This window comes from Patella vulgata, chromosome 5, assembly GCF_932274485.2.
Source record: "Patella vulgata chromosome 5, xgPatVulg1.2, whole genome shotgun sequence".
In the NCBI taxonomy this organism is placed as follows: Eukaryota; Metazoa; Mollusca; class Gastropoda; family Patellidae; genus Patella; species Patella vulgata.
Genome location: NC_065883.2, coordinates 4,680,017 through 4,693,947, shown reverse-complemented (window position 1 = coordinate 4,693,947; position 13,931 = coordinate 4,680,017). Strand labels below are relative to the sequence as shown.

Below are 13,931 nucleotides of genomic sequence, written 5' to 3'. Positions count from 1 at the left end.
TCCTAGCTAGCGAGCAAACGCCTTACTGTAAAAGTAGACCAGTTTAGTAAATATATGATTTATTTACATCGGATCAGAATATCAAACAGTTACATAGATACAACATGAACTAAACTACATCGGGAACTATAGACACAACAATATTAAATCCACCATTCCACCCCTTTGAATTCATGCACTAGTTAAAGCCTCTCTTCTTCTCTCCGCTCTGTCTAGTCGTCTATCTAACTGTCAGCAAATTCCTCGTTATATACCTTCGGACAATAGATAAGACTCGTGGTCATACATGTAATTGTTTCTTTTATCTCGTCATGGCATGCTTACTGACCAGTGTGTATTCCTTTGAAATAATGCGGAGCGTGTGCACAGATCATATTATTATGTAGTTTGTAAATGACATATGGGATTAATTACATGTTTAATTAGAACGTGACTAAACAGAAGTATATACAGAGTTGGAAAGTCAATATCATATATTATCAAAAACTGCTTAGGCCACTAAGTTCTATGCACCTAAATGAACGTTCAATTTGATGAAAGTTAAAGAGTACTTTGTCACATTAGTCACTGAGATACCGCCATTCCTAACTAATCTAAATTAACACACTGAAAAAAAAACTTGTATTGGATCTCAACACAAGTCCTTGTGTTAAAACTAATCTACACAAGTTTGTGTGGTTTTTCATTGTTTTAACACAAGTACTTGTGTAGATTTAAAATCTTGTGGGTTTTTTCATATAATTAACACAAGTAATGTGTACCGTCAACAATTTGTTTTCTTTTTAAAAAAAAACTGCATACAAAGTCTGAATTCGGGGGTCCACAAGTTTAAGAAAAGTAATAAAGGGCTTAACTCGAATCCCGAAAATTATATGCTGTTCTTAACTGGATGGGTGTGAGTACTAATTAATGATGATGAGTTAGTTGTATTTTACGTCCGCTTCCACCGAGGTAATATCGCAGACAATGACGTTTTATGTGTACAAGGTGCATTAATTTACAATGTGATTAGTGAGAAATAATAGGATAATTAGGTTTTCATATATATGTACATAAGACAATAAACAACAGTAGGATAACATGTGCAAAGGACGAAACAGGTGCCAGTAGACATTCACAAGCATGCGATTTGACGGAACAGACATGGACAAAGACGGACATTTTCACAGACATAGACATATTATGTACATATATATATATTTTGGGTCGTTTGGGTTGGTCTGGTCGTTCTGTCCGGTAGAATGGCAGGGCGGTGCAACTCTATCTTGGGGCTTTGTTGGTGAGTATGAGTCCTGGTCCATTCTTCCTTCCATTTGGGTATGTTGTCCGGTATGGTGGCGTTGTTACATCTTTATTTCTGTTATTCATTCCTTTTATTGTTGGTTCTCTGAAGGAAGAATCCAGCGCCTGAAACAAAGCTAGAGAAAAGAGAGTATCTGATCTTACTGTGGTTTTATGGTTATTTTGTCTAGTAAGGCTTCGTGGGGGGCGGGGAATCATTATAAACTAATAATAAAAAATAGTAAGTGTAGTCCATGTGACAGACAGATTTTCATTACCAATTTGATGAATAAATTTAACCATGATTTTCAGTTAGCCTTAGGTCTAAAGTGTCCAAAATTGGTTGATGGACATCCGGGTCACTTTGCCAAATGTGAGTTTGGCGGCCATCTTTAAAAATGGCCGCCATTTTTTTATTTGAAATAGTGCAAGTCAGGGAAACCTCCACAACTCCTCAACAGGTTCACCTATGGATATGTAAAATGGCTCAAAATGTTCATAATACAATTCTAAATCTGCTGGTATATGACTTGTGTTGTTTAAGAAATGCTTTCGGTTTCAAAATAAAAGACTGATCTGAAAACAGCAATATTTTCGGGTTTTTTTTCATGATGTCTGTTCATAATTTTACTAAAAAAATCTTGTTCAGACCCATATAAGCCAAATTATCTATTTGGTCAACTAAAGTGATTTACTAGATATCAGAAACATTGATCATAAAAAAATAATCTCTAATATGAGTGTCCAAAATCCAAGATGGCATAAATTCAAAATGGCGGGCAAAAGTTGCTCAAATGGCCAATTTGTCAGATAATAGTTATTTCACAGTTTGATATTACATGTAATATCCAATTGAAAGGGATTACTGACATTAAAATTAACCAAAACACAGAGTGTTTAAAAAAATCCAAGATGGTGAATATTCATAATGGCGGCCAGAATTTCCGTAAAATGATCGATTTTCTGTTTAATGTAGCTTGTAATGTGTCTTTTTAAGCAAATAACACACTATTTGTGGATAACAATTACTATAGTTTATTTCACTGTGACGTTTCAACAAGATTTTACATGTCGTTATCATGTTTTTACTGTTATGGCCTATTGCTCGTGGTTCATTATACCGCTTGAATAATTTTTTGATCTTTTGTTCTTGTGCTTATCTATACCAATTACAGTTTATACCTGTATATGTGCATTTGATTATCTAACGGCTTGGGACACTACAATGCCCATACTAGCTGACTTTGCATCCCTTTGGAGGGTCAGCACCGCTCTTGTATATATATAGCCATATTCTTTTCATTTTATTGTCCCCCGCCTTTCGAAGAAAGCAGATGACTATTAAAATGGGTTCGTCTGTCCGTCCGTCACACTTTTTGGGACACAATAAGTCTCTTTCTAATTGAGCAAGAATGTTCAAACTTAGTGTAGGTGTTTATTAGGTTAATGCCTTGATGGAGTTCGAAGATGAGAATTTTTTGCTTAGGGTAAGCAGAGATAAGCAATTTTATTGGTTGATGCTTTGGGACACGATAGTACTTTAGTTCTAATTAAGTGAGAGTGATAAAACTTGGTGTATAGTTTCATTACATCAATACCTTGACTAAGTTCGATAATGAGAGTTTTCTGCTCAGGCTAAGCAGAACGATAAGCAATTTGATTGGCCGAGACTTTAGAACACAATAACTCTCATTCTAATTGAGGTAGAATGTTCAAACTGGGTGTAGGCGTTCATTAATTGAATGCCTTGATGGAGTTCGATGATGAACATTGTCTGTTTAGGGTAAGCAGAGATAAGCTATCTGATTGGTTGATGCTTTGGGGCATGATAACTTTGGTTATAATGAAGTGAGGGCGATATTAGCTTGACTAAGTTCGATCGTGAGAATTTTCTGCTTAGGCTAAAGAGCGATAAGCAATTTGATTGGTCAGGACTTTGGAACGCAATAACTCTGCTTTTAATTAAGGTAGAATGCTTAAACTTGATGTAAATGTTCATTAGCTGAATGTCTTGACTCAGTTCAGTAATTAACATTTCGGGCTAAAGCTAAGCAGAGCTAAGCAATTTCAATGATCGATGCTTTGGGACAAGATAACTTTGATTCTATCTGATAGAGAGTGATGGAACTTAGTGTATAGTTGATAATCAGTTTGATTGCTCGATACTTTTGAAAAAAATAAATCTGCGATTAATTAATATGGGTCATCTATTTATTTAGGGATTTCGACGGGGTCATCAGCCTCACTGTTGGCTTGTTTATTAATGTTATATGCTTGGTAAGGACTTGTGAATTAAACTATAGAATTTGTTATCAATAAATAGTGTGTTATTTGATTATGCTTCAATTACTAAATGCCTGACCCCATGACCCACCTACAATGCCCAACTAGTCTTATGCGGGACATATTGTGATCAATGGCCAATGTACAATTCGTCTAAAAAAACCTTTTTCTGCTGAACATTATATTGTTGGGGGGGGGGGGAATGTATTGGACCGGCCATGGAACTACGATGATGTGGCCGGTGTCTTCAACGGGCCGCCACGCTATCACTGGAGTCTGGAATGGGCTGGTATAATAGACTTTCTGGGCCGGGTGTGCTGGGTGTGGGCCGGAATTCGGAATCCTGCAATGGGGATTCCGAATTCCATCACAGGAGGAATCAACTAGCGCTCCCGGCAACAAAAATGGGACATTTTACAATGAAAATATTCATTTAATTTTTGTTCGATCATTTAGGGAGCCGCAAAACTTTTGCCAGTTTTCTTTTTTGGCTTGTTTGATTTCTGATTCTGCGGACAGTCTAGCCTCATGGTAGTCATTTTTTGTTTCCTCGTTCGGCCTACGTTTGTATTTTCCTAGTGCCGATTTTCGGGTGTTGACTAGAGTCTGAAGATTTTCTGACCACCAAGGTTTGGGGGATTTCCTATTGGTTTCTTTAGTTCGGGGGATAGCTTGCTCTGCTGATCCAATTATTGCCTTAGTTAGATTATTTGAAAAGGTATCGATATTGTCATGTCTTATTGACTCGAAGTCCCAGCCATTGCATAATTTTTTGTATAGTTCCCAGTTTGCCTTGTCCATTTTCCATTTAGCCTGACATTTGAGGTTTTCTGAGTTGGCGGTGTAGGCTATGGCGGTGTGGATTGCTATGTGATCGCTGCCTAATGTTTCGTCTCCTACTCCCCAATTGCAATGAGGGAATAGTTTTGTTGAGGCTAGTGTCAGATCAATATGGGTTCCTTTTTTACAGTTTTTCCCTATGAAAGTTGGCTCGCTATTGTTTTCATTGAGTAGTAGAAGGCTGCTGCCTTCTATGTACTCGTACAGTTCCTTCCCATCTGTGTCGCTCGCTGGTGAGCCCCATGCCTTATGATGGCAGTTGAAGTCCCCACATATGATTAGGTTGTCTCCCGGAATTTGTTTGAAAATCCTATCGTAGTCTTTGTTTTTTGTTTTAGTAGCTGGTGGGTTGTAGACATTTACTATGCTTAAAGTTTGTTTGTTTCCTATAGCAATGTCAATCGCCATTAATTCTAATTTACTTGATTGATTTATTGTTAATCTGCTAAAAGGGATGTTGTTTTTAACATAGATGGCGAGACCGCCTCCTTATGATTGGCCCGGTCGATCATGCCTCACCATTGTGTAACTGTCCAAATTGATATCATTGTTTTTGGGAGTTAACCGTGTCTTTTGTATACATAGTATGTCTGGGTTGTTTTGATAGACATATTGTTTGAGTTCTATCAAACGAGACCGCAGCCCATTTACGTTAAGTTGAAAGATATTAATTGGCTTCGCCATTTTAATTGTTAGTAATTTGTTGTTTTAGTATTTTAGATTATTTTTAGAAAACATCTTCGCTATTGTTTACGCTTGTCTTGGTTGATTATTTCATTGTCAGTAATCATGGGATTGTTTCCATGCCTTAACGAATTGTCTTCGTCTTCATTGACAACTGAACTTATGTTTCTTTTAGCCGGTCTTGATTGACTACGGCTTCTTCGGTTTTCCTTTGATTTAGTTGCGGAGGGTGGGGGCATATTTGTTTCTTCTGTTTCTGGAGCCCTTTCTGTTTGAGGGAGTTTTCCTGTTTTTGATGGGGTTTGGGTAACTGTTCATTTTTGACGTGTTAGTTACATGATTTATTATAACTTTCCCTACTTCTATGTTTCTTTCTTCCTCATTTGTTATTTTTTCCTAGTTTAGTCAATTCTTTGCAGAAGTTGACAAACTCTTTTATGCTTTTAAATTGGGGAGTGAAAGTTTTATTGTTGTCTTTTGTTACTTCCTCTTTGCTAGGAGGATTTACTACTTTTTTTTGTTCGGGTATGGTTTTATTATTAATATGAGCCGTGGCTTCTTTGTGAGATATGCCATGCACGTACTGCATGGTCAAGATTGACTTTGTGTTTATATATCAGCTCCGTGATTCCCTTTACAGTTGACACATTTTGTCTGAGTGGCCCTACATTCCTCGGTTTTGTGGTTGTTACCACATTTGCCACAAATAGCTGTGCTCCTACAGAATTTTTCTAGATGTCCTATTCTCTGGCACTTTATGCACCTTTTTACTTTGGGTATATATGGGTGAACAGACCTTCTTTCATATAGCATGTAGATAATACCCTGCGGGGTATCATCCTTTTTGAAGGTTAGTTGGACCGTCCTGATTGTTTTGCCTGGTCGTACCGGGTATTGGTAAATTGCCAGGGGTTTGTAACCTCCCAGTGTGAGGTTGTCCAGGATCTTCTCGTCTGTGTAATCTTTTGGAATGTTATATATTATTACTCTGTCTGTTTGGTTATGCTCCGACATGGAGATTTCAACCTTTATATTCCCTAACGTTTTAATGTTTGTCGCCAATTGGGCGTCCTCCATATTTTGGAATCCTAGTCTGGCGTTTCCGTTTGCCAGTATTCTGATGTCTGGGAGAGCTGCTGTCTCCCATTTTGTCCTAATTACATCTCCGATTTTCGAGACTTTTGTGCCCTTGAAGGATTTCCCCTCTTTAGGCGAACATAGCACAATGTATTTGTAATCACGCACCATCCTTGATGCGAGAGCTGGTTGGGGTTGTCTTGGTGAGTTCACCAAGGCGTTTGAATAATTCATGGCCATAATAAATGCAATTCTTCCAAAAAATATAAATATAGGTGGTAAATAGTTGAGAAAATAAGCTAAAAATATGATAAGAATAAAATTAAGTTGAGTCAGCTGTAGGACGAGAGGAATAGGGCGGGATTTGGGGAAGGAGTCGAAAAGGACGAAAGTCTGAAGCCTAACTTTGTTGAACAACTAAGATTAGCCCGCCCGCTAACTTGAGTTGTTCAGGTGACGAAATTAACTAAGTTATTTAAAACAAATAATAGTAAAGAAAAAAATGAAGTATAACTTACAGTATAGAGTGATCCTAATTATCCAATAATCCACTAAACACAAAATAGATGTTAACAGGGCAAACGCTAATTAACTACGAAATAAGTAATATGTACTAATTAATCAACTGATTCATTAAAATGACACACGCGAGAATTCGTGATCATTTAAAATATGTAAAACAGTAAAAGCCTTGAAACCATATGCATGTCCTGTAAATCACGGTAGACCAAACTGTTTATTTTCACCTTTTTTTACTCAGACAATTGCCATACAGACTTGGGTGTTAATTGGTGTTAAGTTGTCTGTATAGTTAAAATGTCTGGTTGTTTATTGGTCCAATAAACTATAGATCAAAGGAATAGGCTAGTGTAAGCCTACATGTGAATTTAGGCACCCCTGTCTGCGATATCGCTTCGGTGGAAGCGGACGTTAAATAATGCTATTTCACACATTTAGGCACCTTGTCTGCGATGGAAGCGGACGTAAAATACAACTAACTCACACACACACAATTAAGGCACCCAGGTGTTTTTAAAAATTGACTCAGCAGTGTGCATTTAGCCAAGTAGGCTTAGTGAAGTTAGCATCAACAGAGGGTTTTGAGAAATATAATGGTCACAGAGAATACAAGACTGCAGGTTTGTAAATTTTTATCAAATAAAATCGAGCAGGCCTATTTAATTTAGCATCGATATATTGCTTCTATGTATATTAATAATTCGTTTCGTTTAAAACAAACAAGTCAGATTCAGAACTTTCACCAGAAGTGCAAACATGGCGGTCCGGTAATTCAGCAATCTAATGAATCTGTCTTCTTTTTTCTGAAATCGTGCTTAATTATTATTAGTTATTCGGCTCTACATCGTTGTTCAAATACTTATAATTGCAAGAAACACCCCGATAAGGACCAGCAGGTAAGAATCTGTCTTGATTTCATAAACGCGGGCAATTGCCTTGGCCGCCATCTTTGATTTTCATAGACTTTCTCGAAAAATGAGAAATACATGTAAATCCAGACATGGACTATAGCTAGATAATAACTTTTGTGTTAGTTTTTTAGTTGAAATGTAATCTGATTTCTGTAAAAGAAAAAACAACAAACAAATCAACCTTTGATGTCAATGTGTAATAATATTAGACTTTCACAGATTGAACCACTGTTGTTACTGTTGTTAGGCCTAGGCCTAATATTAAGTGATAGAACTAGCACCTGTCTTCTTAAGTTTCTCTATAGTTTCGTTATTTTTTTTTTTTCAGTCATTGATGTTAGCATGTACTGCACAAAGAAAAACTGGTAAAAATTTAATTTTCTTTTTATATATATATTTTTTTTAATAATGCCCAATAATTTAATTCTTACTGTATATGATGCATGTAAAGATTCAGTGCCACGATAAAAAGGATTTATCACATAGTTATATCCAGTAGAGAGAGAAGAAATGGGGTTTAAAGTTTCACATGACACAAACTTTGACATACATGTACTGGTACAGTACTTGTATTAAATTCGTGGAATCAAGTAGGCCTATGCTATATATATGTCCTAGAATCAAGTCCGACGGGTACTTCCGTTTCCGACCTTTTCCTGAGCGCAGTCTTATTCTATTACCATCTGTGTAATTGTATGTTGTGTTAATTCTGCATAAACCTAGAGTTGGTGTTTGTTGGATAGATCCTTTATACTTACTGGCGTTAGGTAATTTTGAGACTATAATATGGTTCAATTTTATTTGAATGATTTGCTTGGGGTATTTAGCAAAGGGAGGAAACTGAAGGACCCGGAGAAAACCCACAAGACAAGGCTGGACATGCGACCCTATTCCTAGTCACATTCAAACAGGGAATCAAATAAAAGTATGACCTATTTCAAATATAATATTTGCTTAAAGAACGTACAGACTTAAATCTGGACTAACTAGCCGAAGGATTCGGCTGAATCAATCGACGCTGAAATTCGCTGAGTGTGTCCACTGCTGACATTCCGCCGAATGATTCGCCCGAACCAAACATGTTTGATATATTCGTCAATCGCCACTCATATCGCGAAGTTACGCGATTGTTTGAACTTTGAAGACATGTTCGTGGCCATGTTAAATCATGTGATGTGAAAGGTGATGCAATCGAGTGGTGAATCGGGTGAAGGATTTGTCTTGAGTGTCCACTCATTCAGCCGAATGTCATTCCGATGAATCTCAATTGCGCCAATTGATTCGGGCAAACGATTCGGGCGAGTCATTTGGTTAGTGTGTCCACCGCTTTACTAGAAAAAAAACTGGATTCCCTAAAAACCAACAAGGGAAATGCACAGAACAAAAATGTGAGGGTATCACAAACTGGCAGTCAAATGGTAACATGGGTGCTACAGCCTACAAATTCCAACTACCATCGGATCGATTACGTGCATTACATGTGTACCCCGGTTTTATGTTCCATCGAACGACTAGACAGGCCCTCCGTCCTGCACCTCTGACAAGCGGAAACCATGCTGAAAAATCCAAATGAATTTTCTCGGTCAACACTGGGAGCAAACACGCAACCTCCAGACTAGCAAGTCAGTGCCTTACTCACTCAGCCACATGGCTCTCTTCTAATTACTGTGACAGTCCAGTCACATGACCAGTATGGGTTATTAAAACTAATTTTTACAGCTTGGGTAAGATCTTCGGGATTCAAATGGTTTTGGGTAGATATTTTAGTTTCAGTTTCATATCACACAGGGGGATCACATGGCTAAGTGGGTAAGATGCTGACTCGCTAGTTTGAAGGTCGGGTGTTCGATCACTGCATTGGCCGAGAAAGTTCATCACGATTTTCCAACGTGGTTTCCCCTTGTCAGTGATGCAGGACACAAGGCCTTACAAGGACAACTGTCTAGTCCTTCGGATGAGACAAAAAAACGAGGTCCCGTGTATGCATTGAAATGCACGTAAAAGATCCCTTGGCAGTTGGAATTCGATATAAGAGTAGGCAATAGTGCCACTGCCCGGTCAAAATTTCCCTCATAGCACACTGTCTAGTCCTTCGGATGAGACAAAAAAACGAGGTCCCGTGTATGCATTGAAATGCACGTAAAAGATCCCTTGGCAGTTGGAATTCGATATAAGAGTAGGCAATAGTGCCACTGCCCGGTCAAAATTTCCCTCATAGCACACTGTCTAGTCCTTCGGATGAGACAAAAAAACGAGGTCCCGTGAATGCATTGAAATGCACGTAAAAGATCCCTTGGCAGTTGGAATTCGATATAAGAGTAGGCGATAGTGCCGCTGCCCGGGCAAAATTTCCCTCATAGCACACTGTCTAGTCCCTCGGATGAGACAAAAAAAACGAGGTCCCGTGAATGCATTGAAATGCACAGAAAAAATCCCTTGGCAGTTGGAATTCGATATAAGAGTAGGCGATAGTGCCGCTGCACGGGCAAAATTTCCCTCATAGCACACTGTATGGCGTATGCCCGTCTTCATTAGCCCAGTATACAGTTTGTATATGGTAAGGTTTCTTTAACGGGTAATTACATGTCATGTATTTATTTTTTTTTTCAGTTTCAATATTAGATGCCATAGCAGTCAAAAAAAAATGGGAGAAGAAAGAGCTGAAGAAAGGATGATTACAGCATCTATGATTTCTGATAGGTGTTTTTGAAGGGTGAGTGTTCAATTCTAATAGAAAAGATTGTTTTTATGGTATTTTGGAATTTCACCATAATGTTTGGCACAATATATAGCTGGGCTGGAGCTGATGAGACATAATACTCCATTTCATTTCATTATTTTGGAATCTATAATTCCGTTTAGATAGATATTTTAGTTTCAATATCATATCACACACTTTATATATGGTAAGGTATCTCTAACGGTTAATTAGTCATGTAAATATGACTGTCTCATCTGTGGGGAGCCATGGTGGCCGGAGTTGGTAAGACGCTGGCTTGCATATTTTAAGATCGCGGGTTTGCTCCTGTTGTTGGCTAAGAAAATTCAGGACGGAGGGCCTGACAAGGACAGCTGTCTAGTCATTTGGATTGAACAAAAAAATGATGTCCCGTGTTCACATTGGCGTGCATGTAAAAGATCTCCTGTCAGAAATCGATATAAGAGTAGGCCTTAGGGTCGCGATACCCGGCAGAAATTCCCTCATAGCACACTATATGGCATATGCCCATCTTCATTAACCCAGTTGGAGCAGAACAGTAGGACGTTACACCCCATTTCATTTCATTTTTTCATTTCGTCTCATCATCTGTGACAAAGCAAACCAGCACATTAAAACTTCCATTTTTTAACTGTCTGGTCAATTTTAGTCAACTAATATATAGTATGTTTTTTTTCTCAGTTAACTACATCGGAAAGATCAAGACAGTTGGAAAGGGCTATTCATATTATGGAAACTTTTTCTCACAGAGCTTGATAATCAGGCAAAATGTAAGTACCATACATATTTGTTTTTTTTAATTAGTAACTAGTACTGTACACTTGGTAATCTAGTTATTCTTCTTGGGGTAATGCCTAGGGCTCTGCTATTTCAAGTACTTGGCATGCTTGTTTTTTGACAATCACATCCATTGATTTTCTTCAAGTTGTGATATGTCTTTTTTTACAGAAAGTTGTTGACCTATTATTGGACTCTAGTCCCAAATCTCATGACTTTTTTTCTGACTTCTGACCCATTTGATTTGAGCATAATAATCTGCATGGGTCTTTAACTGGACAAGACACAATAAGTGTTACCAAAAGTTGAAACAAAATAGAGACTCAATCTCGATGTGGCAAGGGGGGTTGGATGTACGAATGGTTAGCATGTGGTTGCTGTATCATACGGTCTGTCACTGAGTCAACTGGTGTGGTTTCGATTACACGGTTGTACGTGACGAGGAGTAAGGTCGCCTGTCGAATCTCGTGGGTTTTCTCCGGGTTCTCTAGTTTCCTCCCACTGCTAAAGACCCCTATGCGCAAGCGAATTATTGAAATTTAATTGGAAAATATGTTAGTCCTGAAATGACCTAGTTTGTGTCGAGTGGACGTTAAACCCCATTTCGTTCGATGTAGCAAAATAAATTGTTTATTTAAACATTGTGAACCATAGAAAGTGTTCTTATTGTCTACTTTTTTTAGGTTGAAACACCCTTGCAAGATTATTTGATGTATGATAAGAACAAGAGAACCCAACTTTACCTTTTGAATATTAAACCATTAATTTATTTTATAGTTCTGGAAAAGAATGCATTTGACCTATTTTTTAAATATTTTTTAATTTGTTTTTAAGGTGACTTTCTCTTGCTTATCAAATGAAATAGGGTTTAATATCCTACCTTTCTGTGTTATTATGGTAACTCTGCCCTACAACCTACTCTTTTATCAAATATTTCAAAGGTCTCTTTAAAATGAACACAGGAAGCGATGGGTGGCGGAATGGTTAATGCGCACATTGGGTCAGATCTGGCATTGAGTAAAATATTTAAATTGTCATGGTTTCTTTAAAGTGAACACAATGGGGATGGTTTCGATTCCCCGCTTGTACTTGACAAGGAGTAGGCGCACCTGTAAAATTGCAGGTTTTCTCCGGGTCCTTTGGTTTCTTCCCACTACAAAAGACCCCTATGCTTAAGTGAATTATTGAAATAATATTGAACCTTATGTTAGTCCCTAATTGACCCAGTTTGTGTCGCGTGGAGACTAAACCCCATTTCTATCTTGCTTTAAAATACACACCAAGGTTTATTGTCCTGTGCGAACAACTATATCATCCCTTGCCATGTCCTACACCACTGACATGGGGGAACTATGCCGGTAAATCCAGATGAAATTTCTCGGCCAACGCCTTATACTCACTGAACCAATGTAGCTCCCCCTTGCTTATGACTTTTATATAAATATTTTGTACATATTATTTAATATTTTCCATTTTCTCTGATATTTTTATTTCGTTTACAATAACGTGTAATCTTGGTGCTTTCATTATTCAATGGGCGCTCCTTTTATGTACAAAAGATTCATTTTGTTTGTTTTTTAATGAGGAAAGGGTTCTACATAATTTTATAACTCCTGCAATAGTGCATTTTTCTTTTGTTAGTTCTGTGTATGCTACTTATTTCTAGATGCCTCTCAAATCACTTGTAAAATGACTTTGATGCACTTTTCAGTTTTTGAAAGTATTTCAATTTGATGCATAATTATGTCATTTTTTAACACAATTTCATTAGTATTGGAATTAATTTTCTGTTAACACTCCAAATGTCTATATAGTTTTGATTTGACAGTATTGATTTACTTTTTCCTATCATTTTTAAAAAAATAATAATTTAACAAACAAATTTATTGTTCCGTCATTTATTAAATCTTACAGGTTAAACAGAGCAAAAGAAGAGGTGCTGCATGGGAAAGGTTGCTATACTGGATATAAATTGGGGAAAAATACAACACAAGTTTTTGTTAATGGTTTTACACAAGTATCATAAATTTCAACACAAGTTTCATAAATTTCAACACAAGTAATGTGTAGAATGTCACACAAGTTTCAACACAAGTTTGTGTTGTTTGATAAATTTTAACACAAGTTTTGTGTTGTGTCAACATTTAACACAAGTTTTGTGTTGTTTCAACACAAGTTTGTGTTGTTAAATAGAGACACTTAACTTGTGTTGAAAACAACACAAGTTTGTGTTGTTTCAACACAAGTTTTTTTGCAGTGCAGTAATAGTATTGAATACCCTTTCATAAATGAAATGGATAATTCCTAAATACTTATAATTGTTCTCTAATGTTTTTAGTCTAACAACCGAAATATATTTTCTCGGTGCGGATGGGGTAGGCTCCCCTGTCCAAATTAGTGGGTTTTCTCTGGGTCCCCCGGTTCCTTCCAACTGCTAAAGGCCCCTACGCGCAAGCGAATTATTGAAATATAATTGAACCATATGTTAATCCCGTAATGACCTAATTTGTGTCACTTTAACGTTACCCCCCCCCCCCTCTCGATGCAGATGTTGGATAATTGAGAAATCTATGATATCTGTTTAATGTGCGTTACCCCCGATGGATATAACTGGTCTATCTTGGTTGTAAGATCGTCACCCCAGTTTCCGAAGATAAATTTTACTACTTTACCTGGTTCCTCTGTAGTAGAGCAGTTTGCCGTTGTCCATAATGTTGTTGAAACTATAAAATATAGCAATATCTTAAAGGATGTATCCATGTCCTTATCTGTCGTGTTGACTAAACGTATTCAGGGCATGAACTGTTACTATTCACCGAAACAGTTCAGCTTAAGCTCTG

General features: G+C 37.4%; 1 protein-coding gene and 1 long non-coding RNA gene across 3 annotated transcripts in view; one reads left to right on the top strand and one right to left on the bottom strand.

The window, feature by feature from the left end:
- LOC126822576 (von Willebrand factor D and EGF domain-containing protein) overlaps positions 1-13,931 on the bottom strand; it is a 141,737-nt gene extending 127,806 nt beyond the window's left edge. The window contains exon 1 of one of the 2 annotated variants that reach the window (XM_056101216.1): positions 13,764-13,931. In XM_056101216.1, the coding sequence (XP_055957191.1) occupies positions 13,764-13,851 (88 nt within the window). In that variant the 5' untranslated portion in view covers positions 13,852-13,931. The remainder of the gene's footprint in view (positions 1-13,763) is intronic. The other variant, XM_056101215.1, reaches the window with a different exon arrangement.
- On the top strand, positions 7,149-11,085 carry LOC126822615 (uncharacterized). The gene is made up of 4 exons (XR_007680904.2): positions 7,149-7,304; positions 7,924-7,960; positions 10,206-10,308; positions 10,996-11,085. It is a non-coding gene; the product is annotated as an uncharacterized LOC126822615 (long non-coding RNA).